The sequence below is a fragment of the Panthera uncia genome, assembly GCF_023721935.1.
Source record: "Panthera uncia isolate 11264 chromosome B2 unlocalized genomic scaffold, Puncia_PCG_1.0 HiC_scaffold_24, whole genome shotgun sequence".
Classification (NCBI taxonomy): Eukaryota; Metazoa; Chordata; class Mammalia; order Carnivora; family Felidae; genus Panthera; species Panthera uncia.
Window position 1 is genome coordinate 60,175,183 of NW_026057580.1, and position 27,711 is coordinate 60,202,893.

At 34.4% G+C, this 27,711-nt stretch overlaps 1 protein-coding gene across 2 annotated transcripts in view; it reads right to left on the bottom strand.

The window, feature by feature from the left end:
- Window positions 1–27,711, bottom strand: part of ASCC3 (activating signal cointegrator 1 complex subunit 3) — a 358,207-nt gene that overhangs the window by 132,804 nt on the left and 197,692 nt on the right. For both annotated transcript variants that reach the window (XM_049654058.1, XM_049654059.1), the window contains 4 exons: window positions 11,683–11,874; window positions 11,157–11,381; window positions 4,809–4,928; window positions 1,749–1,913 (listed from right to left, as the gene is read on the bottom strand). In XM_049654058.1, coding sequence (XP_049510015.1) covers window positions 1,749–1,913; window positions 4,809–4,928; window positions 11,157–11,381; window positions 11,683–11,874 — 702 coding nt within the window. The remainder of the gene's footprint in view (window positions 1–1,748; window positions 1,914–4,808; window positions 4,929–11,156; window positions 11,382–11,682; window positions 11,875–27,711) is intronic.

Sequence of the window (27,711 nt, forward strand, 5' to 3'; positions counted from 1 at the left end):
TTAAACATCAAATTTATCAGAGACTAAAAAGTTTCCTAAAACATAATTAGCTGGAGAAGACTTTTAGAAGCAAAAAGATCAATCAAGTCAGTTATTAAAACCTACATTAGATATCTAAAGAAACGTTCAGCATAACAGTCCAGTCTTGGCTCATTTTCAGCATTGGCATATGGAAATCTGCACTATTCACCAACTTTAAGCTGATCCTACATCACATAAAATTCAAAGAGGCATAACTAAAATTATGTAACCTGAAAATTCTGGCGAAGGTATTGTAATATTACTAGTGAGGGAATGTAGAACTTCAGAAGACTGAGAAGAAAAAAAATCAGTTAATAAGACCATACAGAATATAGATAAAGCCGAAGAATGGCTGCAGTTCTTGAAAGAGCTACAGGCACAAGATGTAGTTGGACAGCAACATACTACCAAGTGGGAAAATGAGAAACGTTACTTAGCGGACAAAATGAGTGCACGTGAGCCCGTGATGGAAGCAGCAGAGAGCTAGGGAAAATGTTCTGGGTTAAGGAAGATCAGATCACAGTTGTGAGATGATACATGTTGAAAGAAGAAACCTAAAGTGCACTACAAATTCAAGATTTAATCGGGGAAAGATGAAGAAAAGCTAGTATGCACACAAAGGTGTTTTCTGAAAACTGTTATATGCCTAAGCACGTTAAATGAGTACAAAATTTAGATTTCATACAGGCCTAGGTTTTCATATTTCTGAGGAAATTTCACTTTTGTGATTTATATTACTTTTCCATTAAAAAAATAAAATTAAGGGCACCTGAGTAGCTCAGGCGGCTAAGCGTCTGACTTTGGCTCAGGTCATGATCTCATGGTTTGTGAGTTCAAGGCCCACATCAGGCTCTGTGCTGACAGTTCAGAGCCTAGAACCTGCTTCAGATTCTGGGTTTCCCTCTCTCTCTGACCCTCCCCCACTCTCACTCTGTGTATGTCTCTCTCTGTCTCTCTCAAAAGTAAACATTAAAAAAAAAAATAAAATAAATAAAATAAAAAATAAAATTAGGTACAAAAAAAAGAATATAAAAAAATAATTCAAACTCTTTCTATAAAAAGGAGAGTAAAAATGTGCTTTAACCCATCTTGGTCTTTGAAATTAAGACTTTCCTCACAGATAATCTCTGGTTACATTTTTCCATGTATTAACATATGTAGGTGCATATACATGCCTACAAACACACATAAAAACATGCATATATTCCTTAAAATGTAAATATTATAGTGGCATCCTATCTTACACAAAATCATGTTAAAAGGCAACAAGCAAACTATCCATGAAACCTCTTAAATTGCCCAAATGGTATAGCTTGGCTGAACTGATAATTGCATTAGTTTTTCTAACTCTTCTTTAGCCAATGTTTCTCAATAACCTGCAAGTAATTTTTCAACTTTTTGTTCATTGATACCATGAAGCCATCACCTCCTCCCTAATTTCATTCAGGCATTCATTCAACTGGTTTTCCCCAAATGCTCAATGTTTTTGGGTGTGTCTACTACTTAGGATATACTCACTGAACAGATGGCAAGAGGGTCCTTATTTTTTAAAGTCTTATTTTCTCTTGTGTTTACTGTATTATGTTATTGAATTCATATAAGTTAAGTGCATTTTGTTCTATTAGTTGCTTTAGTTACTTTACATTAATGCTATATTTTGAAGTCCAGAAACGTATATACATCTAAGAACAAACATATGATTGTATTTGTTCCACTGAGTATAATACCTCAATGGTGTTGTACTTAATATAGTAGTGGCTAGCAGTTCTACCCAAATCAGTTGAGGAAAAATATCCAGTTCGCTCTTCAAAACGAATCATCCGAGCTTTGTCTAGTTTTCGTCCAACTTCAATGACCAACTGTTCTCGATGCTTTGCTAATGTTGGGTCAATCTGTAGGAAAAAATATATATATAAATACTTGGATATTTCTTTAGAGAGTCATCATTTGCAAATATATACCTATTTATGGAAATTAAAATTTTTTGTTGATGCTTTAGTTAGAATAAAAATTTTTATTACTGTTTTTAAAGAACTACATTTTTATAAATTTAGTACATAACTAGAACATATTTTAATCCATTATATAAAGTAAGCCTTTATTAAGATTGGGGGGCCTGGGTGGCTCAGTTGTTTGGGCGTCCGACTTCGGCCCAGGTCATGATCTCATGGTTCGTGGGTTCGAACCCTGCATCAGGCTCTGTGCTGACAGCTCAGAGCCTGGAGCCTGCTTTGAATTGTGTCTCCCTCTCTCTCTGCCCCTTCCCTACTCACACTCTGTCTCTGTCTCTCAAAAATAAATAAACATTGAAAAAAATTTTTTTTAATTCATTAAGATTAAAAAAGTGATCAATCTTTATATTATCTTTAGATGGATAGGAATATTTCAGAATCTAAAATTCATTGAGATGCAATCCTAAATAGATGCCACTATGGCAAGGATGGACAAAGCAGAGCAGAAAATCAGCTATATAGAAGACAAAATTATGGAGAATAATGAAGCAGAAAAAAAGGGAATCAAAGGCAAAAGATCATGATACAAGACTTAGAGAACTCCATGATTTATTAGAAAGGAATAACATCTGAATCATAGGAGGCCCAGAAGATGAAGAGAGAGAAAAAGGGGCAGAAGCTTTATGTGAGGAAATTATAGCAGAAAACTTTCCTAATGTGGGGAAGGACACAGACATTAAAATCCAAGAAGCACAGAGAACTCCCCAGTAGATTCAACAAAAACCAACCATCACCAAGGCATATCATAGTCAAATTCACCAAAATTCTTACTTGGTCTTAAGAACAGAAATCAGATATAAGTAAAACAATCTATCTTCTCCCTCCTACACTAAAATAACTAGGGATTTTAAAATATCATACTTCATCAGCTTTTGGAGAAATTATAGTGAGGATGATCTTCTCTATTAAAGATATAAACAAATAAATGCAAAATTATCCTTTCAAGAGTATGACTTCACAACTGCTGATGAAAAAACCCATTTGCCTATAATAATAATAAAAGCAAAGAGTAAGATGAAGTTGACAAGAAATTTTTGAATAGTTTTGAAATTATTTTATAGCCTTTTCTAAGCAGAAAGGACATTTAACACAAGATATTAACAAAAATTCTTAAATATTGTGATGTATGTGTTTGTATAAGTATGTGTATGTATATACACATATACACAGGCATACACACCAAGTACTGAAGATCATGCTTTGGTCATGAACAATAAATATGACCTTTAAGTGGGACTGAGGGGAGTATAAAAATTCTTTGGAAATCAACTGATGAGTCAATACTCCTACTATTCATTCTAACCTAGATTTTGATGGCAGCATGTTCATATACCAAACATAGCTAAAACAAATTTAGAAATAAGAAAAATGAGGCAAAGGAAGTCAAATGTAGGGAAGATGGAATCAAAAGCCATTAACAAACATGAAGGTCTTAAAATTTGCTATACATGATATACTGTATGTATCAGGTTCATCTTATAAAACCATTTTATTCATCACATGTTACTAAACCATTAAAAAATACGTTGGACAGCATGATTTGTGTCAGTTCACATGAGTTTGTGGCTACAAATTCTTACTGAGTAATAAAACAAACATATAAGTAAAAAGAAAATTAAAAAGAAAATTAAAAAGTCTCTGAACTGTGAAGATAGTAAAACTATGTACCTCAGAAAGAAAAAAAAATCACTTTCTTTACACTAGAAAATTATACAAAAATGACTTCTGATATTAATCTAGTACTTAAAAATATTAATGTGTTTATTTTGCCCCAAGATTTGCAATGGCTTAGCCCATGAAAATATGTGTTGTGTTTCATCTTCCTCTACCCTTTCAGAATATTTTCATAGTGCCATTGACTATTTTCACAAGCCCCTATTTGTAGCAAGGTCTTTTTTTTTCCTCCTAACCCTTAAGTTTCAATTTTTCCATGGTCAAGTCTACAGCACAGGAAAAGGAAAAATGACAAAAAAGATTGGCAACTGCTTTGATAAGACAATGGAATATATACAAAAGCTAAATTAACAGTGAATGGGGAAAACTATAATTTTAAGTTCAGTTCAACTTTGCTACTTTTGACTTAACACTAGTGAATATCCATATGATGATGGTGACAGAATGTTTTCATTAGACAACTGATTTTATCTGTAATTAGGAAGCATTTACAGTATATAAAACAGAGTTCTAAGAAAAGACAAGATCTCACAGAATCTGTAAGCCATGTGGACCACACAACTGTAAAGTTCACAGGAAGGGCTGCTACAACATAAATCTGGTTCTGTCACTGTGTTCGGTGGAACTGATTCAAGCCTTCACACTGTTAATAACTCATTAATGCTATCTTTTAATTTAGGAATAAAGGCTTAGAAGGGACTTGATAAGAGGAACATACTTCATAAAACATAAGCCTGAGATTAAAAGTGATCTATAATTCTCACGTCTGGTTTAATCTAATTACCTTTATTTATTATAGTTTTTTAAAAAATCACAGCAAAATATCAATATCAAATGGAAATGTACCTGAATAATAAACTGATAATATATAAAGACTCACTTTTTAGTACCATTGGGAAAAGATATAAAGTTAAATAATTACAAGTGGCAAATTTAATTTTCCTTCATATTTTCTAAAAAAGATTAAAGCTCTTTGTTTTTCTTCTATGTACCTAACTCTATTCAGATGAGGCAGAAGTAGCAAATATTTATCCTCATATCATAAAAAGATTACAAAACCAAAAAGAAGGCTTGTTTTTTTTCAATAAATGAGTTTTCTACCTGATAAGCCTTGTGACTGATGCCATATACTAATGGATTTGCTCTCATCCGTACATAAAGATAAGTGTAACTTATCCACTTCACTGCTTCTTCCACATTAGTAACTGTTCCCAGAGCAATCTGCAAATCAAAAATATAACAAAAATTAAACTAATGCATTAAAGTTGGATATAAACATTACATCAAAGGTCATTTTGTCAAAGGGTAAGTTAAAATACATCATTATGCTGTATTTAAAAGAAGGTAAGTACAATTACTGGACATGACACCTCTCCAATTAATTAAAAATCAGTCCTGCCTCATTTAATTGAGAACAGTACATTGGAAATGCTAGCTTCCAAAACCAAGTTTACTCAATATTATGGCATTTGATTATTTTACCTAAATGGGGTTTAATTCTATATATACAGCATTGAAAGGTTAATAATTTAAAAATACAATATAACATATAAGATCTGTGTAATAAAGAGAAATTATTAGAAAATGGTATTAAAACAAAATTGCAATGAAAAGTTTTCTTAAAAATACATTTCCTTAGCTACTAGATATACAGGTAATCACTTTACTTAGTGTTCCTTAATTTAAAAGTTCACGCAAAACTTGGAAACTTCATAGTTGCATAATTCTTCCTGAACCTATGGCTAAAAAAAAATTAAATTTCTTAATACCTCAATAAAAGGAAGAGAGATGCCTCCTACCTAAATTATTATTGTATTAGGAGAGAAAAAAAAAAGGAAAAAGAAAGTCTCTCATTTTAGCACTCAATATTAAAGAAAATAAAACTTTTATGTTTGTTTTATTCCTATAATTTTTAATTCTGTATAACTAATTTTGTGAAATAAATATGGATGCTTAGCTATCTTTAGTTAGTTGAAGATGAGATCTAGCAATATATAAACATTACTATACTATACACCATGCTATTACTTATTAAAAAAAGAGAAATGACCAATGTAAAAATAACTAGGTAGATTCTATTTACTTTAAATTTACACTAACTTGAAACAAGTCAGACAGAGAAAGACAAATACTGTAGTGTTTCACTTACACGTGGACTCTAGAAACACCAAACTCATGGAAACAAAGAGCAGAATAGTGGTTGCCAGCAGTTGAGGGGTGGGGGAAATGGGGAGATGTTGGTCAAAAGGCATAAACTTTCAGTTGTAAGATGAGTAAGTTTCGGTTATCTAATGTACAGCATGGGAGCTATAGTTAGTAATACTATATTGTGTACTTGAAAGTTGATATGAGAGTAGCACTTTAGTGTTCTCATGATAACAACAACAAAATGATAGTTACATGAAGAATAGGTTTACTAACTTTACTGTGGTACGTATTTCACAATTATACACATATCAAACCATTGCACTGTAAACCTTAAACTTACACAATGTCTGATGTCAATTGTATCAGCATAGTTACATAAATTTAATGTATTTACAAATGACTAAGTCACCCACAATATAGGTAAATATATACATTTCCTAAAAAGTGAACTGTAAGACTTTCTACAAAATGAAGAGTAGCAAGACTAAAACATAACTAATAAAGGAATTGTGCCACACTCTCTAAATATTAAACATGAGACAGCTGGGGGCACCCGAGCGCTCGGTTGGTTAAGTGTCTGACTCTTGATTTTTGTTCAGGTCATGATCTCACAGTAGTGAGATTGAGCCCCTCTTTGGGCTCTGTGCTGGCCGTGGAGCCAGCTTAAGATCCTCTCCCTCTCTCTTCCTCTGTCCCTCCTGCAGTCATATGCACACTTGCTGTCTTTCTCTCTCTCTTTCTCAAAAAAAAAAAAAAAAAAAAAAAAAAGAGTGAGAGAGAGACAGCTGAAACATTTTCTAGCCTGCTGAGGTAAAGGAAACTAGTTTAATTATATAGCTAAAAATCTGATAGTGTCCTCCATTTGTGATTTTATTATTTGATGGCCAAAACAGTGTGGATTCCCTTATGACCGATAGATATTTTAAAATAATATAACACAACTCCTGAGATAGAAAATTTTATAAAGGATAAGGATAAAATAATGCTATCATTTCCAAAATCAGACTTAGTAAATAAACATTAATAAGCACCTGTTGCTACTAAGGATAAGATTAAAGGAAAGAGGAAGAAGGTATCAAACTGGATTAAGTCATTCAAGTCATCTAAGTGTTCACCAAAAGAAAACAGACTACCCTGAAAAGCTGATGTAAATTCATGATGGTACATCATATTTCTAGATTAATCTTTGAATGCCACCTAGTGACAAAGACAAAAATTTGCTTGTAAATATCTGCTGTCACCTAGTGGCTACTTAGCACAGGAGCCTTTTATGATAAAAGTATTTTTCAAATCTCTTTGCAATATATCCATTCATCTCAACAATCACATAGTAACTCAGTTACAAGTCTGTATTATATAAAGTACAATGGATATAGCAATAAATTGGAGCATGATCTCCGGTCTTAAGAAGTCCCCTGGTCATGTAGGTGAGACACGTGTAACTAAGATGACTACATGAAATCACCATCCCTGGTGCCTAGTACATAATACTTATCCAAAAATGATTTTAATTAAAAATGCCTAACGTGTAAAACTTATAAAAGTGCCATTAAATATACAACGTAATAGAGTTCTATGTTAAGAAGAAAAAATAAATCTACCCCAAATTTGGTAATTTAGAAGTTAGACTCAAAGTATCACTTTATATCTAATTCACCTATTTAAATTTAGCCTTTAAGATGATCTTAATTGTTTCCTTGTGTGTTTTCTTAAACTGGTTGAAATCCTATAAAAACAAAATAAATATAATCATCAGTATGTATGTGTATGCATGACTGTGTGTGTGTGTATCCTTTAGCAAATATATGAAAAAAAAATACTACCATTTATGTATTTATTCAGCTAGGATTTGAAAGCTGACAGTAAGTATAAATAGGCTGAGTATCAAGGGACTATCAGATAATGGTAAGTGATACAAATAGTTTACTAAATACCAGCTTAGCACAGGTGCTTCTTAATTTTTCACAACAATCTAGTGAGATTGTCCCTATTTTATAAATGGGAAAATTGGGACTTTATAAATGAAGTGAATAGACTGAGAGTCTGTCTTGTGCAGAAGACATGTGTTGGAGAATAACCAGAATCAGCATTGGGAAGGTTGGTTACACTATGGAAGACTTAAATCTAAGGACAAGGTATTTATACTATGTCATGTAGAGACAAGAAAAATTCCATATAGGGGCGCCTGGGTGAGTCAGTTGGTTAAGCATCCAACTTCAGCTCAGGTCATGATCTTGTGGTTTGTGAGTGTGAGCCTGGCAGTCAGGCTCTGCACTGAGGGCTCAGAGCTCAGAACCTGGAGCCTGCTTTGGATTCTGTGTCTCTGCCTCTCTCTCTGCCCCTCTTCAGCTTGTGCCCTCTCTGTCTCTCAAAAATAAATAAATAAACTTGAAAAAAAAAAAAGAAAAACTCCATATAGAATATATGTAGGGTTACAGATATATTCACATATTTTAAAGTATGTACTACAAGGGCCTAACACAGAGCAGGTACACAGTAATGTCTGCTGAATACATTTTAATAAGCCTCAAACACGCTTCAGTGTTTCTCTCAGTGCAAAAGTAAGTGGCTGTTGGGGTGCCTGGGTGGTTCAGTCAGTTAAGCATCTGGCTCTTGATTTTGGCTCAGGTCATGATCTCATGGTTTGTGTGTTCAAGCCCTGAGTTGGGCTCTGTGTTGACAGAGCAGAGCCTGCTTGGGATTCTCTCTCTCTCTCTGCCCCTCCCTCACTTGCATGTATGTGCAAGCTCTCTCTCTTTCAAAATAAATAAACTTAAAAAAAAAAAGGGACTTGTGACCTTTTGGCATTAGCATTAAGAGTCAGCTGTATTAGGTATCAGGTATCAATCAGCAAATTTGTCTCATAAAATATATTAAAATTATTACTTAACATATTACTTTCTTCAGTTCTTCTAAACTAATGGTCAGAATAGATATTCATGCTACAAAAGATATTAGTAGAGGCAATATTCCTAATCTAATATGACATTTATGTTGATCACTGCCACTGAATAGTCTTGCAAAGATCTGGGGAGTCTAAAGACTTGAAAATCCATTACCTTAAGAACACAGTACACATTCATTTTATAAACTAATTTCACACTTGATTTCCACAGATTACCAAATTTAATTTCATACTCAACCATAAGGGAATTTGTTTCCTTAAAAGAAAATTTACTTTAATTGGGAGCTATTCTAAGTAGACTAAAATATGAGAAAAAAGTTTTAGCAATGGCTGTACTTCAATATATTGGCAAAAAATTTCTAGATATATATTTCATTATTTGAATGCCTTTGATGGCATTAAATGGAATTATGGTTATAGTTAGTTGACATTTTGGAAAATGACCTACCTAATAAATACTTTATGAATATGAGTTAAATCTATTGACTACAATTTATTTTCTAAATTTTTCAGGGCTTGACCAAATAGTTTTTCATTGATAATATTTTATAGTCTATAAAAAAGAGTTCCTTGAGGACATAGCAGTATTTCACTTATCCCATGTCTTCTGCACAATAACATCACCACCTTGAGTTTACTTTACCATTTATAAAAAGGATAGTAATTATATTTATGAAGATAGTCTTCCTTGATATACTTTCCTGGAAAACTTGCAAAAAAAGAGCCTTTCTTTTTAAGTGAGAGAAATTATGACTACCATTTTGGAAAAATTAGTCCTGGTCTTAGAGAAGGCAAATGGTAAGTATCAATGTAGGGAAATGTATTCACCTTTAACTGACTACATTCTGTACAAGGCAACAACAATCTAGGTTATCATAAAGAAACTAGATTTGTAGTTAAATATACCTGAGTTTGAATACTAGTTCCAAAAATCAGTAGCTTTGGGTTAGTTATTTATCTCTCTGAGGCAATAATATCTACCTCGCAGGGCATTTAGGTTGTTCTCATGCCACTCCTACTATTACTATCATGGATTGTACAATAGACTATTCTATCAGAGATACTGTTGACCCACCAAAGACCTAATTATTTAAAGCATGCAATCATAACAGGTAATGGGGACTGAAACTGAGCTATAATAACATAGCCTTTAGGGTAAAAATTTATTTTCTAATCATTTTTATTTTCTTGTAATTATGTTACTAGAGACTAGCGTCTTTTATGACTTTTTCTAACTTCGAACCAGATCTTCCAAACCTTATCTAATCTTCTGATCTCAGATCAAGTTCTGCCATCATCAGGAACAAAGCTTTTCCTAATAGCCAGAGACCAAAAGTGTTTCCTCCTTCTGCTGACTCCATCTATAGAAAATATCACTTCCTATAGAAAATATCACTGTGTTTTTGTATCTTTTTTCCCCTTTTGGACTACATGTACTTTAACAGAGGGGACTGCATAGTGGATGTGCTTTTGATCCTCGAAAAAGAATTGTAATGAACAGAATGTAAGTGAAATTTTTATAAGCTGTTTAAGAAGTACCTGATAGCACTCATACACAATATTTGATTGCAAATATTTCATTTCATTTATTCATCTATTAACATTTCATTTATTCATCTATTTAACATTTATACTCCATCTATTTTAAAAAATTATGTGAATAAATTTTAAAGACAAGAAAGGATATAGAAGCAGGAAAATGTTGAATGCCAGGGCAATAATTAAAAAAATGTCATCAAAAGAGTGAAACTTTATTTAAATGTTTGACACACAGACTCTTAAATTAAGAATGTTTATCCTCTTTACCAGTTAATACATTACCTGGACTTCCAGAGTCTGCTATTTAAATCTTAACACAAAATGCACATACATACATGAAACAAATTATAATACTGTAGCTCAATTTAAGCAATTATATTCTGTATGAAAGGTCAATCAATGACCTAACATAAAGAAAAAAAACACCTTTATAAACCTTATAAAAAACTTTCTAAGAGTGTAATCCAAATATAGTGGTGGTTACTGCTATTTCTGTTTCTCTCATTGGTATAGCTTTGGTTAGATTTCTGGCCTATAACAAAACTTCACAGTTTAAAAGTACACTGTTTTAGCAATGAGTTCTTATCAGTTATCATATGCATCCTACACTGTTCTGAATTAACCAACAATATTGCCATTTAGTCCATTCAGTCTGTTGTGCCTTATGACTATAATTATATAGTCATATATTATATATATATATATATATATATATATATATATATATATTTATATATTATATAGGCATAAACTATATTCCTGAAGATTACAGAATAGCAACCAATTCCACCTGATATTTACTTGGCCATTCTTTCAGCTGATTATTCTATTCCTATCCTTTATTCACTAGATCTTACCTCTGCATTTAGGTTATCTGCAAGGCTTTCCAGAAACTGACTCTCAATTGGGTTTTGTTGAGTGAGCAAAGTGAGGTAATGGCTGAGTTTGTCATGTGTTGTTATGATGATTCCTTCTCCAAATCTGTCAAATTGTGGTCTTCCAGCTCGACCAAATATCTGCATGACATCTAAAATTCCAAGGTCAACAAAAGAGCCTCTTTTTGCAGCATATATTTGTGTTCCCTAGATGAAGAAAAGTTAATAAAAATTTACATAAACACACACAACTATAATCCTGATGAGCTGAATACTGAAATTAGGCAAATATGGCAAGATCTTAAAAGTGTACTTTAACTAATCCTTTCATCATCTGTGATAGAGTTAAATTTTCACAATATAAACTAGATTTTTTTTGGAGCGAATAATTCTTACCTTATATGAATAGCAGTAAAAGTCAATGAAACAGCCAAATCACAGTATTTTTCTAAATAAATCAATCCACAGGTTTAAGACACACACAAATCCATGTAAGGTAAGCTATTACCTTAATAATAACAGCATGAGCAGGAAGATTGACACCCCAGGCTAATGTAGCTGTACAGACTAGAACTTTGATATGCCCATTAGAAAACAAATTTTCAACCAAGTTTCTGTCCTGCCGAAGCATTCCTGCATGATGAATACTAAAACCATCTGGAAATAATTCTCGTACTTGTTTGTTTCTTGACTTCTGCACCTAAGGTAGATATCAACAAGACATAAAAGAGTATTATTTAACATTTACAAGTAATTGTTATTTAGCATTTTTGTTCAATGACTTCATCAAAGTAAGCATAAAATTATTCTTGTTTTGAGGCCTAAGTATATATTTTTCTGTATAAAGTTGTTAAAAATTATATTTTACCTATCTTAAAACATAGGTAATCTCTAACATGACACAAAATCCAAAAGGAATGAGGCTAAAAGTAAGCATCTCTTTCATACAGACTTGTAACCAAACATTATTTCTTGTTTCCTATCCTTCCAAAAATACTCTATTAAAAAAAAGCATAAATCTAAGAAAAAAACAAAACATAAATCTAAATTGCTTCCAACTTATTCAGGGCAAAGGCCACAGCCCTTACAATGCAGGACTCTACACTGGGTGTTATATGTAAGTGATGAATCACTAAATTCTACTCCTGAAACCATTATCACACTATATGTTAAGTAACTTGGATTTAAATAAAAAAGAAAAAAGAAAAAAAGTAGTTAGAAAAACAGGAGAAGACCCAGGAGAAAAAAAAGAACCAGGGCCTTGTCAATAGTATCAAATGCTACAGAGGCCCAGTAACTTGCTATATCTCCTTGTATTTCCTATAATAGAACACTTAACATGCTGTGTTCATCACACTTGTCTGAACCCTCCAGTGAAATGTAAATGCCACGAGGCCAGGAATTGTATCTATTTTGGTCCAACATTACGGATTAAAGGGCACAATATTATGCTTGACCCAGAGTGGCATTAAATAAATGTTTGTTCTGGGTGCTTGGGTGGCTCAATTGGTTAAGTGTCCAACTTTGACTAAGGTCATCATCTCACAGTTTGTGAGTTCAAGTCCCACACTGGGCTGTGCAGTGACAGTGTGGAGCCTCCTTTGGATCCTCTCTACCACTCTCTCTGCCCACCTCCCCTGCTTGCGCTTTCTCTTTCTCTCAAAACAAACAAGCAAAAAAACATTAAAAAAGTATTTGTTCAATTACAAAAAAAAAAAAAAAAAAAGACTCTACAGAAACTATTCTCATTCCCTAACCTCACTTACCAATGCCAGCTACTAGGGTTGACTTTTTCTCTAAGTCCCTTTTTTGACAAAGCCACATCCACTTCACCAGGGTCTTTATATTTTCTGTACATAACCTACTTCCTGGAAGACATTTCCCTCTTCTTTCTGAGATCCCCATGCATGATTCCTTAGCGCATGCACTGTTTCTCATTGAAGTGACCCAATAAACCCAACTGTGTTCACCTAGAGGTGTGTTCTTGATGATTTTGATGGGAGGGCACTGACCACCTTAGTTCCTCAACTTGACAATGCCCTGAATATACTAACTTCACTTCTGGTGTCTGTTTTTGACCTTGTCTGAACTCAGATGTGGGATTTGATCCACTTATCAGCAATCTATATAATTGCTACAGCAGAGTATCTTAGAAAAATTCACTGAGACTCACACTATACAATGGAGAAAATCTCCCTATAAAATTAAAGAATGTAGATTAACATAAAATAAGTATTTATGTAGTCAATAAATGGGGCATCATGTCCTGCATTTGCTTGCTATTGCTCTAAAAATTTAATTATCAACATTTCAAGAGCATCTTTTGAAAGAGAAGCTTTCCATGGTTTTTATGCAAGGGGCATTACACTGACAGGAAGTGGAATTTCAGGGGTCTGTGATTCTAGTACAGACTTTGTGACATTATGTCTAAAGTCACTTAAAATTTTAAACTTTCATTTTTAAAGCTTATTTATTTATTTTGAAGGGGGGAGCGAGTACACATGAGCATGCAAGTGGGGGAGGGGCAGAGAGAGGGAGAGAGAGAATCCCATGCAGGTTCCAGTGCTCTCAGCCCAGAGCCTGAGGTGGGGCTCGACCCCATGAACTGTAAGATCATGACCTGACCTGAAACCAACAGTCAGTCACTTAACAGACTTAGCCACCCAGGTACCCCCAAATTTTAAACTTCTAATAATAATTAACTAAGGAAATGACCTAAGAAAACAGCACTCCATGAAATCTATTGCAAAAATAAAACAGAAATACATTAACAAACCACTCCATCTAGTGGCCATCCCAGTAAATAACAACTTACACACAGACCTAGAGTCCTGAACAAAATACACATATACCCAAAAAGACTTCCTTCTTCAACTTTCATGGGGAGTATAGTCCTCTTTTATTTTTGTGCAGTGTGGTCAGCTTGTTAGAAATCATATCATGCACTGACCTTATAATTAACTACATTTGGGTCATATTGTCTAAACTTTCATCTTTTTAAATTTTTTCATCTTTTCAGACAAGAGTTATGATCTATTTTCTTAACACAGCTCTTATGAATATGAGATGACTTGGGATAAGGTCAATTGTGGAGTATTTTCTAGGATATAACAGAGTTCTTTCATGGGCCAAGGGTAGGGAGAGGAGACACATTTCATCTAGTAAGTTTCTTCTCTAATATTCATAAGTAGACACTCAGAGCTAACAGAATAAATAAGAAAATATTTTTTGGAGGAGATACTCTGTACAAATTATACTGCTTGGATTGTTGTTTGTTTCAGTTGACTCTGCTGTCTGTAGACCCCTGCAATGGAATGTCCTGATGTGCTTGTAATAAATGCAGCTTCCTTAGTCAAACTCCATTTGGAGCAGGACTTGGTTTGCAGCACCAATGACACAATAAGAGGCTGAAGGCAGGGAATAATGAACTGTAGGGAAGAATATTCCCATTACGTAGCAGAGTACTCACATAGCACCCCCCCACCCCCACTCTGACCAATTGAGTTCAACCAGGTTCCGGGCAACCATCTGAGTAATCCCTCTGGTCTCAGTGAGGAATATAGAGTCACTAGGGATCATTTCTCTTTTGTCTCTATTCTTGCTAAAAATATCTTGTGCATTGCTTTTTAATTGGTTTAGTATAGACCTGAAGTGACAACAATCCTAAAATAAGTCTGGTTTGCTCATTCCTAATTGTCTTTGAAGCTAAATTTGCTACTTGTGGTCTGGTCTAGCTCAGAGTACAAATAAACTAGAATCCTTGGGAATGAGGCAAAGAGATGTACATTTTAAAAATCTTGTTTTAAAAATCATACAGAAAAATTTTATTATTTTTTCACTTTTGGTGTACAGTCTATGAATTTGAATATGTTCAATTTCTGTAACAACTACCATAGTCAGTATATAAAACAGTTCTTTCACCCTAAAAAATTCCCTTGTTATTCCTTTATAGTTACACCCTCTCCACTTATAACCTCTGGCAACTAATGATCTGTTCTCCATCCTTATACTTTTGTGACTTCAAGACTGTTATAAAAATGGACTCAAACAGTATATGAGCCTTTGAGATTCATCCAAGTTGTATTGATAGTTCATTCCTTTTTCTTGCTGAGCAGAATTCCACAGCATGGATGGATATATTAGTTTGTTAATCCAATCATCCACTGAAGGATGTTTGAGTTGTTTCCACTTTGGGCAATTATGAGTAGAGCCTCATTGAATCCTCATGTGAAGTTTCTCTCTCGCTCACTCTGTGTGTGTGTGTGTGTGTGTGTGTGTGTGTGTGTGTGCATGTGCGTGTGTGTGTGTGTGAGAGAGAGAGACATAGAGAGAGAGAGAGACATAGAGAGAGAGAGAGAGAGAGAGAGAACATGAATATATTTTAATTTCTCTGGATACCAGGAGTGTGGTTGCTGGGTCACATGGTAAACGTATGTTTAACTTTACAAAAACTGCCAAACCATTTTCAAAGTAGCTGTACCATATGCATTTTCACCACCAATATATTAGAATTCCAATTGTTTCCCATGCTTGTCCACACTTGAGACTGTCATTATTTTTTATTTTAGCCATTCTAAGAGGTGTGTAGTGGTATGCCATTGTGGCTTTAATCTGCCTTTTCCTAATGACTAATAATATGAAAAATCTTTTCATATTATTAGATATACATTTCTAATAATCTCTTCAAGTTATTCTGATGCACACTAAAGTTTAAGGACCATAGTTCCCTATAGGAAGATACCTAGAATGATTTTTTTTTAAAGTTTATTTACTTGTTTTGAGATGGGAGGAAGAGTGTGAGCAGGGGAGGGGCAGAGAGAGGGGGAGAGTGAGAGAATCCCAAACAAGCTCCACTCTGCCAGCCCAGAGCCTGATGCAGGGCTTGATCACCCAAACCCTGAGATCATGACCTGATCCCAAATCAAGAGTAGTACACTTAACTGACTAAGCCATCCAGGCACTCTCTAGAGTGATAATTTTTACTCATCTATGTACAATACAGCTGTATAATTTGACCACATGATTCTATTTAGTTCTACACAACTTCATATTCATTACTGTACTCAACTATTTATACTCCTAAGAAAAGTACCTTCCAACAAATTTGGAAAGAAAACATGACTGTGACTTAAAAAAAGGACACTGTAAAGGGCCAAAGAAAAGATAACTTAAATGATAAATAGACATTTAGCATGTACTGGATCCTAGAAATACAAAGAAATTTAAGACAAAATCTGAGCTTTGAATAATCTGCAGAATGGAAAGAGACCCATACACAAGTGATTTCTATAAAATATGATATATTTCTTTTTATTTTATTATTTTACTTTTTTAAGTGTTTATTTTTGAGAGAGAGAGAGAGAGAGAGAGAGAGAGAGAGAGAGAGAACACACATGAGCACGCGCGAGAGAGGGACAGAGAGAAAGACACAGAATATGAAGCAGGCTCCAGGCTCTGAACTGTCAGCACGGAGCTTGACGTGGGGCTCAAAACCACAAACCATGATATCATGACCTGAGAGGAAGTTGGACGCTTAACCAACTGAGCCACCAAGGTGCCTCATATGTTTCTAATAGAGGTATATGGACAAAGCTGAAATGAGGGGAAGAACAGCATTATGGCTTATTTGTGTTTGTTCTGCTAGCACCTGGCAGAGTACTTTCTGCATAGCTGGCACTAACTGCTCATTTCTGGAATGAATGAATCAATGATCTCATCAAAGAAGTCTTCACAGAAAATGTGAAATGTGGGTCTTGAAGGACAAGTGATATACTACTAAGTGGGGGGATAGTAGGTAGCAGGATAGACAAGCATAAAGGCTGGAACTAGCAAAGAATACAGTGTGTCTGAAGCACATTATTCAGGAGGCATTGGGTGAATGCAAGAAAATGATGCTAGAAGGGAAGATTAGGATCAGGCTTTACATGGTTCCAAGCATAGGAAGAAAAGGGCCAAGTAAAATTCTTAAGCAATTTCAGGTTTGTTGTTTAGAGAGGTAACTTCTTGCGTGAAACCAGAGGCTGGATGAGCAGCTCTGAGGCTATCAACAGTCCCAGTGAGAAGATGGAGGTAGGAAATAGAGATACCACATAAAGTCGAGGTGAAGGTAGGCTATACAGTAAGGAAGACTGGGTGACTGCCTGGGAAGGGAGGTATGAAGGAAAGAGAATTGTTGCTAGTTTATCTATGCCTTGGTGCACTGATTATATGATAGGGAAAATAGGATGAAGACGGCCAATGCTTGTGCCTTAGGCTAGGCACTTGGAAGGTGGGAACCAAGATTCAGTTTGGGACATGAGTTTGAGGACATCCATTATAACGATTTTGGCTTTTAGTCTGAATAAAGTAGAAAGCCGCTCAAGGGTTTGAAGGAGAGAGATAGAGGAGACCATTTCGGTTTATTATTCTAGTACAGCATTCCAGGTGAGATGTGACGTTAGATTGAACTAGGTATAAAACATCTGAAAAAATAATAACTCTAACACACTAATGTCACTTTATATAGGTAGCTTTCTTACTCTGACTTTCTTAAACAAAGGAAAAATGAAAATTAAAATTGCCTAAGTCTAAAAACTAATGAAAACACCACACACCAAATTTACAGGACGGAGTAAATCATACTCTCAGAAAATATCAAAGCTGAATACTTAACTAAATAAAAATATGAATAAATTAACATCTAACTCAAGAGTTGGAAAAATTAAAGGATAATAAAACCAAAGAAAAACAGATACCCTAATAAAGTTAAAATAGAATCTGATCATTTAAAAATTGTGAGATTGATAAGTAAACACAAAAACTCTTATTTTAAAAGAAAAATTAAACAAAAAACACCAATGACTATTACTGGCAAGAACAGGAGTTGGCAAACTATGCCCCAACTGTCTGTTTTGTAAATAAAGTTTTATTGGAACACAGTCATATTAATTTGTTCACATATTGTCTATGGCTGCTTTTATAGTTGCTTTTATAGTTTTATAGTTTTAAGCCCACAGGCTTAAAATACTTACTGTCTAGCCCTTAAATAAAAAGAGATAGTTGTTTGTTTGTTTGTTTTTATTTTTTTAATGTCTTATTTATTCTTAAGAGAGAGAGAGAGAGAGAGACAGAGCAGGAGCAGGTTAGTGGCAGAGCAAGAGAGGGACACAGAATCTGAAGTGGGCTCCAGGCTCTGAGCTGTCAGCACAGAGCCTGACGCGGGGCTTGTACTCATAGACTGGAAGATCATGACCTGAGCTGAAGTTGGACACTTAACCGACTGAGCCACCCAGGTGCCCCAGTAAAAAGAGATAGTTGTACACAAGCACAACAGCATGAGCACAAAGACAAAAAATTACTAATGTTAAAAAAAAAAATGTTCAGAAATATATCACAGTTTAAAATAATCAGAAAAGGGTACTTTGTAAAATTCAATACACTGCATTTAAAAAACTGTTTGGGATGGATGGTTTTCTAGGAAAAAAATGTTATAACATTTATCCTAGAAGTGATAAGAAGTTGTAAAATAATAAAACAATGGAAGAAAATTTAAAAGCTATCTTACATTTGGGTTTTCCTATTTTTAAAGACAAATTAATTCTAATACTATTAAGAGGCCCAGACCACAGAAATAAAAGTCCCAGAATTAATCTTACAGAAGCAGTGAAATAGCATTGATATTAAAACCTGATAAAGCAGCAAAAAAACAGAATATAACAGAGAAACTCTTTTATGAATATCAATCCAAATGGCAAAGAACTTTAGAAAACAGGATTCATCAATGCATTAAAATAATACACCAAAACTAAGTACAATTTAACCTCAGAATTCAATGATACTATACTTATAATTACATTTATATTAAGATATTGAAGAAATGAAATCACAAGCTTTGCTTTTGAGATAGGAAAACTTGACTTGGCAAAAATGCCAATTCTCACTAACTTAACATAATCAAGAAACTAACTCAACTAAAAAATGAACATGATTTCTTGGAGGTTATACTCAAGTTCACCCTGCAAAGTAAACCTGTATATTTATTCAGGAAAATATCTAAAATTGAAGAATAATCAGGATGCCTATTCTCAACCAAGTATTAAAAATATTATAGCAAGAGAGTAAGTAAAACAGTTTGATACCAGAGAAGAAATAGCAAAATCAATGAAACAAAAAAGAAAGTCCAGAAATTGACTCCAGCAAATATGAGAATTCTGTATGTTATATCAAAGTTAAAATCAACAGAAGAAACAGGGAGTATTCAGAAAAAGATGATGAGTCCATACTATATGGAAAAAAATTCCAGACAGATCAAAGATTTAATAAGAATAAATTAAATTTAAAAAGGGCTGGAGGAATATATGGATAAAGTAGGTATGGCCTTTATGAGCAAGACAAAGCCCAAAGACTATACATAAATTGGTAAATAATTTCCATAAGGTAAAAATATTCATAAATAAAAATCAAAAGTTAACTAGGAAAAAAATGTCTATAACACATGACAGCACATGCAATATACACACAATGGACCACAAATATGAATAAGAAAATTATAAAAAAAGGAATTTAAGTGGACAAATATGGAAAATGCTGAGCTTTACTCAAAATTCAAGAACTGTCAGTCAAAATGATATTAAAGTACCATTTTTTAAAACTTAAAAATGTTGACACTGCCCAGTGTTGGTAAAGTTATATGGGAGGAAGTTACTGTTCAAGGAAATGTAAATTGGAACAATCTCCCTAGTGGGCAACTGGAGATCATTCACCAAAATTTTAAATGCATACACCGTGTTGATGGATAATACTCCATGGCTAGGGATTTCCCCAATGGATATCACTGCAGCTGCCAAGAGTATGAGCAAGAATGTTTACCATGCACTGTTTACAATCAAAAATAATTGGAAACAAAGGTGTCCATCAAGATAGGACTGGGTAAATGCATTAAGATAATGTGCACATTGTGCCATACTATGAAGTTGTTAAAACAAAGAATCCAGTCTTTCTCAGTTGAATTGGAAACATCTCCACTATGTATTATTACAAGAGACATAAACCATAACATGACCAAATCTGTTTACACTAAAACACACATGTAAATACATGCAATATTTGTGTGTATTTGTACAAAGTCCTCCCTTAAAAAAAATAAAGCCTTTTGGGGCGCCTGGGTGGCTCAGTTGGTTAAGTGTCCAACTCTTGATTTCAGCTCAGGTTATGATCTCATAGTTCATGAGTTGAGCACCACATTGGGTGCTCCTGTATATGTATATATAGGAGCTTTTAAACAGGAATTTAATTTGGAGAAATGAATTGAGAAGAGATGGTTAAGACCATGAGTTATGGAGCTACACTTTTTGTTACAAGATGACTGCTGCTTTCTGATGTATCAAAATAACCACTGTTTTTCCATCTGGTTTCCCAGGGCAAGCATTACCTGGAGTCCAGGCTTTGCTAACCTCTGAACAGCTTCAGAGATATAATTCATCCTGTTCACATTCTCTGAACAGAGCATTGGATTCTCCAAGGAAGATATTTAAGATCCAATACTATATTAACTGGAGAAAGTGTTTCTACACATGGAAATACAACACAAAAGAACATGAGCTGTAAAAAAGTAAAGGAAGTCAGGTGCATAGTTTAAGAACTATTTAAGGGGTGCCTGGGTGGCTAAGTTGGTTAAGTGTCCGATTTCGGCTCAGGTCATGATCTTGTGGTTCGTGAGTTTGAGCCCCATGTCAGGCTCTGTGCAGACAACTCAGAGCTTGGAGCCTGCTTCAGATTCTGTGTCTCCCTCTTTCTCTGCCCCTTCCCCGCTCACGCTCTGTCTCTCTCTCAAAAAATAAACATTAAAAAAAACACTGTTTAAGCCTGGTTTCCTCAGATTTTATATTTCCACTTTTCACAAATAAACTTCCCATAAAGGGCTTTAGAGTCAGTAAAATTAGAATGGAATAGACAGCTGCTAAGATAATTCATTAGCACACATATTTTCCCTCAGTGAAAATATGCAGAGCTTCCTTCCATATCTTTTTCCTACCCATGAGATGGAAAGGCAGTGTGAGTACTTTTTAAAATGAGTAAGGTTAGGGGCACCTAGGGTGGCTCAGTTGGTTGAGCGCCTGACTTTGGCTCAGGTCATAATCTCACAGTTCGTGAATTCGAACCCTGCGTCAGGCTCTCTGCTGTCAGCCTCTGTGCTGTCAGCACAGAGCCCACTTTGGCTTCTCTGTCCCCATCTTTCTCTGACCCTCCCCTCTGCTCTCTCTCTCTCTCTCAAAAATAAATACACATTTAAATAAATAAATAAATAAAAATGAGTAAGGTTAAAATGTGATCACTTCCTGAGCTGACATCCACTAAAACAAATATAGGAATGAAAACCGTGATTAGAAAAGGAAAAAACAAAAACAAAAACAAAACAAAACAAAAACCCCAAAACTAACAAGCAATTGAGGATATTAAAGGAAAACAAAAATTTTTTTCCAGTAAGACAAAATATATACAGGAGCCACACAACAACTTCAGTTTTGATGCAAGCCCTTGGTGAAAAGCATGACAAAAATTGCCTAATTTACAGTGACCTTTGTAAGCCTTCTGAGGTAATTTATCTTGATAAGATATGCTTTAATGTGGATAATATCAAATCCATTAGGAAGAATAACTTAACTGCCATTATAAAAACTAAAATTTAACCAGGAGGCAAATATCTTCCTCCAAATGATGCCATTATTTCTCACAATCATTAGTGAGTATGAATTATTAATATTAGGAAAAATCCTCATCTTCGGTTAAGGGCTATTTTTATTATTCAATGTTTATAAAGATAATCAGCATGAGACAGTGGATCTGCTCACTTAGGAACATAAACCAATACCTGGCTTCTTTTTGGACAAAGGAGTTTAGAGATCTAAGGAATATACATGCAATCTTCCCCTATCTTTCTCTCTCTTTCAAAGCTCTTATTCCACTTTAAACATTATTCTCCAAGGCATCTAAAATTGGTTCTCTGACATCCATACCAAGTCATGTAATACTCCTTCCTCCATGAGGCTGTAGGAGGAAATCCATCGTCCCTCCCATCCCTGTTCTCAGGATAAGGTCCATTAGTCATCTGTTCACCTAGATCAACTGACTATGATCAGAATTTCTGGGGATCATGTTAAAAATTTTAGGGCCTTAATTTCAGATTCTGATTGACACCTGGCATAGGAATAGGTAATGGGGAATAAATCCTCTATTATACTAATGTCCCCACGATACTTGGTATTTCTTTGCTCTTGACTGAATTCCTTACCTTCTCTATTACTTCTCCACCTTAGGGTATGAAATTCTTCGCTCTACTCTCTGGAACTGCCACACAGTGATAGCAGACTATATCAAGCTCTTCTATCACCTCAGCTTAACTTGAAACTTGACTCTCCTTTACGGATTCTGTCTCCCATCCATCCCTGTTAAGTGGTGGGAGATGATATCTCTCTTCCCCATTACCATTTCCAGTCAATTATGTACTCAACTTTTGTAAAAATTCCTGCTCTTTTAAGTCCATCTGACTATGTCACCTGTTATTTAACCTTATCTAATGAAGACTTGATACCTATGGCTCCTAGTCTTTCTCTCCATCCCAATTCCTGTCATCATCCTAGGTGACAGTATTTTTCATGCGGACATCCAGAACACTCACCCTTCAGTTCCCTGACACCCTCATTTCCACTGACATCTCCTCTGTCCCACTTCAATCATATCAGGTATTATTTCTAGGCTTTGTCATCAATCTACAACTGTACCACTTTTAAAATCATTAGTACAAACACCTCAATTTCTGATCAAAGCTTCCTGTATTTCAAGCTTGCCCAGCTATTTTTTCGAAGTCCATTTTTTATCATTACTGACACTTGGAGATTACAATTCCTCTACTTTCTTTCTACTAATCAGCAGCACCTGCTCCCACCCCTCCACCCTAGTCCTTCTTTCTCCTGCTTAGAGAGCAGAGCTCAACATTTTAATCACACTCCTGCCAATTTCTTAAACTTATTTGCCCTTTTGTCATATCTGACTGGCAAAATGCCAAACTTGGATAATCCAAGGTGGCTAGTGCTTAAGAAAAATTACATACAGGGGCAACTTAAGACCACTCTAAATCCATTATCACAATCTCAACAAGCCCTTAACACTGGACAGCAATTCTGAAATGTCTTTACAGTCAATTTCTTTTCACATGTTTCACAAGATTTATATTAGGTTTCTTTTTTCCTCCACAAACTTCTAACCATCTTATTATCCTTGATTCTGAAAATGACCTTAATATATATTTCATAAAAAAATATAATACACCAGAGTAAAGCCCTCATCTTCTTGCCATATACCTAAAACCTATTTGCATCAGAACCCAGTTTTTAAATCTTCCCTCCTGTTATAATAGGAGTACCCTAACTCCTATATAAGGAAAATCTACTTGTTCTTTGGATTTCATTTCTCTCTACTTCTCAGGACTCATATTATCTGTAATCCCTTTTATTTTCTATATTAGTAATCAATCAATTTCAATCCCTTTTCATTCTCTCTTGAATAGTTGCCACAAAATACAAACATATCACTTCCACCTTGAAAATAATATGTCTACCCATCTGGGTACTACTTCATATTGCCTAGATTATCATCCCTTTTACTTATATAAATTCACTTCTCAAAATCAATGCCTGTACTTGGATTTTCTATTCTTACACTCATCAGCCAACTTAATCTATTTTTTTTGCTCTCCACTATGTGAACAGCAGCAACAACAAAAGCTCTAAATAATGTCACCAATATCTTCCATCTCGCTAAATACAATGATTATTTTGTAGCCCTCATATTACTTGACCACTCACAGCAGCACTCAGTATAGATGATCACTTCCTTCTCTTTGAAACACTCTTTCCTTGGCCTCTAGGACAGTATATTCCTCTGGATTAGGACAATGTCTTAAAGGGTTCCTTGTTGGCTCATTCTCCTCTATCTAATCATTAAATATTAGAATTCCTTGAAACTGATCCTGTATTCTTTTGTCACTCACATCCACTCCCATGGTTTTCCCACTCCAAAATGGACTGTGCTTCTGATATACCAGACTCATATCTATGCAATACTTATTCTACATCTCTAAGTATCTAGGCACTGAAAACTCAGCATATCCAAACAGAATTCAAGATCTGCACCCTTTCCTCCAAACTAACTTTCCTCCTTCTCCACCCTTTCCTCCTTCTCCACTCTTCTTTTCCTTCACAAATGACCCAACTACCTACACCACAACGCAAGCCAGACATCTTTTAGAAGCCAGAAAACTTCTAGATCTCTTCCTCAATCATCCATATCTTATTAATCACAAATCCTAGCAATTTTGTTTCTCAAATATTCCCCAGTGAATCCACATCTTCAACTGGTCTTCCCAATACCCTCTTAGAGCCTTGCCTGCATGTATAATGATCTTATTAATAACACAAATCTGATGATCATACCCCCTTCCTTCCTCAACTCTGCTAATAATAATCCATTGTTTTTAAGATAAAACAGCAAATCTGTAACATGATTTACAAAGTCCTCATGATCTGGTCTTCGCCTATAACATAGATTCATCTTATGCCACAAACATGCCATTTGCCACTCTCCATCATCTTCTATATTTTATTCATTTTGACTTTTATTCACTTCCTTCAATGTGCTATTGCTTTTCTGCTGTCAGAACCTTTTCCTAGAACATTCTTCTGCTGTCCTTTGCTTTGTGACCTCCTAACCTTCGAACCTCAGCTTCAATGTCACTTTCTCAGCCAAGCCTTCTCTAACATCATAAGTCTAGATCAGATCCCCTAATTTTATTTTCCCATAGCAACTTTATCCCTTTTATTACACATGTAATTGAAATAAATTATTTAATTGGTTGATTAATCCCTCTGTCCTTCCAGAACATAAACTCCATAAGAGTAAAGGAGCAGGTACTTCTTTCTTCCTAAATAGTTTCCATTCTCAATTAAAGCAGAGAGTATTAATCAGCTCCTTCAATAAGCCTTCCTGTATTACACGGGCCAGAAAGTAAAACCTTTATTTTCCAGATTTCTTGCAGTCAGGGTTCTTGATGTAAAAAAATCAATTCTGCTAATTAGATGCCCGTGTGCAAGATCTGGATGATGGAGGTTAAGAGAAAACTATCTTCCTGCTATTGTCTTTTCCTGGTAAGCAAGATCTTGGAGAAATGAGGGCTGAAAATTATAATAGATGTATCATATGCTCAAAATTTGGCTTTCCAGTGTGTTCATGAACATTGAAAAGACATGCATAGCAGCAGTTGTGGCTTCTCAACTTCTAGATCACTATCACAGTAGCTGGTTCTTCAATTCAACAGTTTCAGTGGTAGCCTTTACTACCTTTACTGAATCCTGGTAATAGGCTCATGGGTATATAATCAATTCACAATGACACAGACTAATCTAATTCCCCATAACCAATTTTCATATGTCATTCTGGCTGTGCTAATTGTTCACTTTAACTTAGGAGAAAGGAAGTAAATGTGCTCTGTCCATGTTATATCCCTTGAAAGATGGTCTTGGTTCCCACAGAGGCTATCCTGATATTACTACAACCTAATTATATAGAAATAAGAGTATTCCAGAAATAGTACCTTAAATAGCAAAAGAGAAATCTCATCTAAAATTGCATTCTTTATATCCATTATACCCATTTGGCCATAAATGCTGAAATAACATCTAAAAAAAAAAATCACACTGTGAAATGTAATTTTGATCCTTAAATTTTATCAATATAAATCTCTGTATATCTAGAGATTGAATAATCTTAGTTAGTTAATCTACATGTCTTTAGAGTGCTTCCCCTACTAAAGTATTTTCAAATGAGAGAACAACAATATTCCAATTAACATAGTTTTCCAAAACAGCATGGTTACTTAACAACATATATAAATTTGTTGTAAGAAATTCATTCTATGCTTCTAAAATACATCTTCAAGTACATGAACAAAAATTACTGCAATCAGAATTTACTTAAAAGTAATAACAAAAGAAATCAGGAAAAAAAATCCAACGTTACTTTCTATGTCCCTTAAAAAGAGTCTTGTTTATTCAAAGTGAGCCATATATTAGACTACATTGATATGAACGCCTGGCCCACGGGATTTCCCCCTGCTTGAAGGAAAATGAGTCCTATTTTTCAGCACCCGAATTCTGGTCATATAACTTGTCTCTTCCACAATCTTCAAAAGCTTCTCAGTGCACATAAAGTCCAAACACTTAAGCATGTAATTTAAGGTCCTTCACATTCTGACCAAAATGTATGTGCCTGGCCCTTCATGCATCATACATAATAGTGAAAAGAGAACACTTTTCTATTTGTCCAAACAGATCCAGTGGTTTCCTTTGCTCACGTCCTCTTTCTTCTTTCCTTCAAATGCTCCTTACCCTTATTGCTGCATATTGAAATACAAGATCACTGTTTTGAATTAATCTACTTTTTTATGAATGGTTTGTTCTTCTCTTACATTACTGACCATATTTTGCTTTCCTTATATATTATTTGTAAACCCACTGTGACACTGTAACAACATCTGTGTCTTAACGATAGAGAAACTCCACCATGTTCAGCTACTTATTTTCAATGGCACAGGAAATTTGATCAATTAAAATTGACATGTTAACTTAGAATTGGACGTATCGTATACTCTAAAATAATTGTTCTCAATAGGTATATAAAATTTAATTGAACTGCTGTTCATACTTTAAAATTCCCCTACTGTTGGGTATTTATGTTGAATTTTTTCATTATAATGTATTGGAATAAAACTCTTGGTTTATATTACTTTTCCTTTTAATATGTCCTTGGAAAGATTCCCAGGTTTAGAATTTCAAGGTTAAAGGATCCAGAAGGAAGCGTGGCTCTTAACATATATTACCCCAAAAAAAAATATATATATATATATTTCTTTTTAAAGGATTGAAAAGGTCACTGCCACAGAAAACCTAGGAATGTACCAAATCCTTGAATCATTTTTAGAAATGGGCATTCTCATTTTTAGCTTTTAAAGATTTATTTAGATTAAGAGTATATGGTCTGAATTTGCAAGATTTATCCAACAATTTTTTATTCCAATTTGCCTATTTTATTTCTTCTTTGCCCATTTACTTACTGAAAATTTTATGTTTTAGTTATTAAACTTAATAAGCACACATATAAAGATGTAGATCCACATAAAAAGATGTAGTTACCAATATTTCCCCCAACCTGTTACTCCCTTTTACAATTCAAGGTATTATTTTTTGTTGTCCAAAAGCTAAAAATGTAAACGTTGTTACATCTGTCATTAGTTAAAGTTGTCATCTTCTCTTCCTTCAAAGTACATATGTAACCATTTACAGAGTGTCTACTGTGTATCAGGCAACGTATGTTACCTTACTTATTATAAAAACTTTAAGATCTAGGTATCATTGCCACTTTGTTCATGATGGAATTGTGGCTCAAGGAAATTGAAAAAGTTACAGTGCCTGAGTCCAGATTAATATTCAGGTCTGTGTGGATCCAA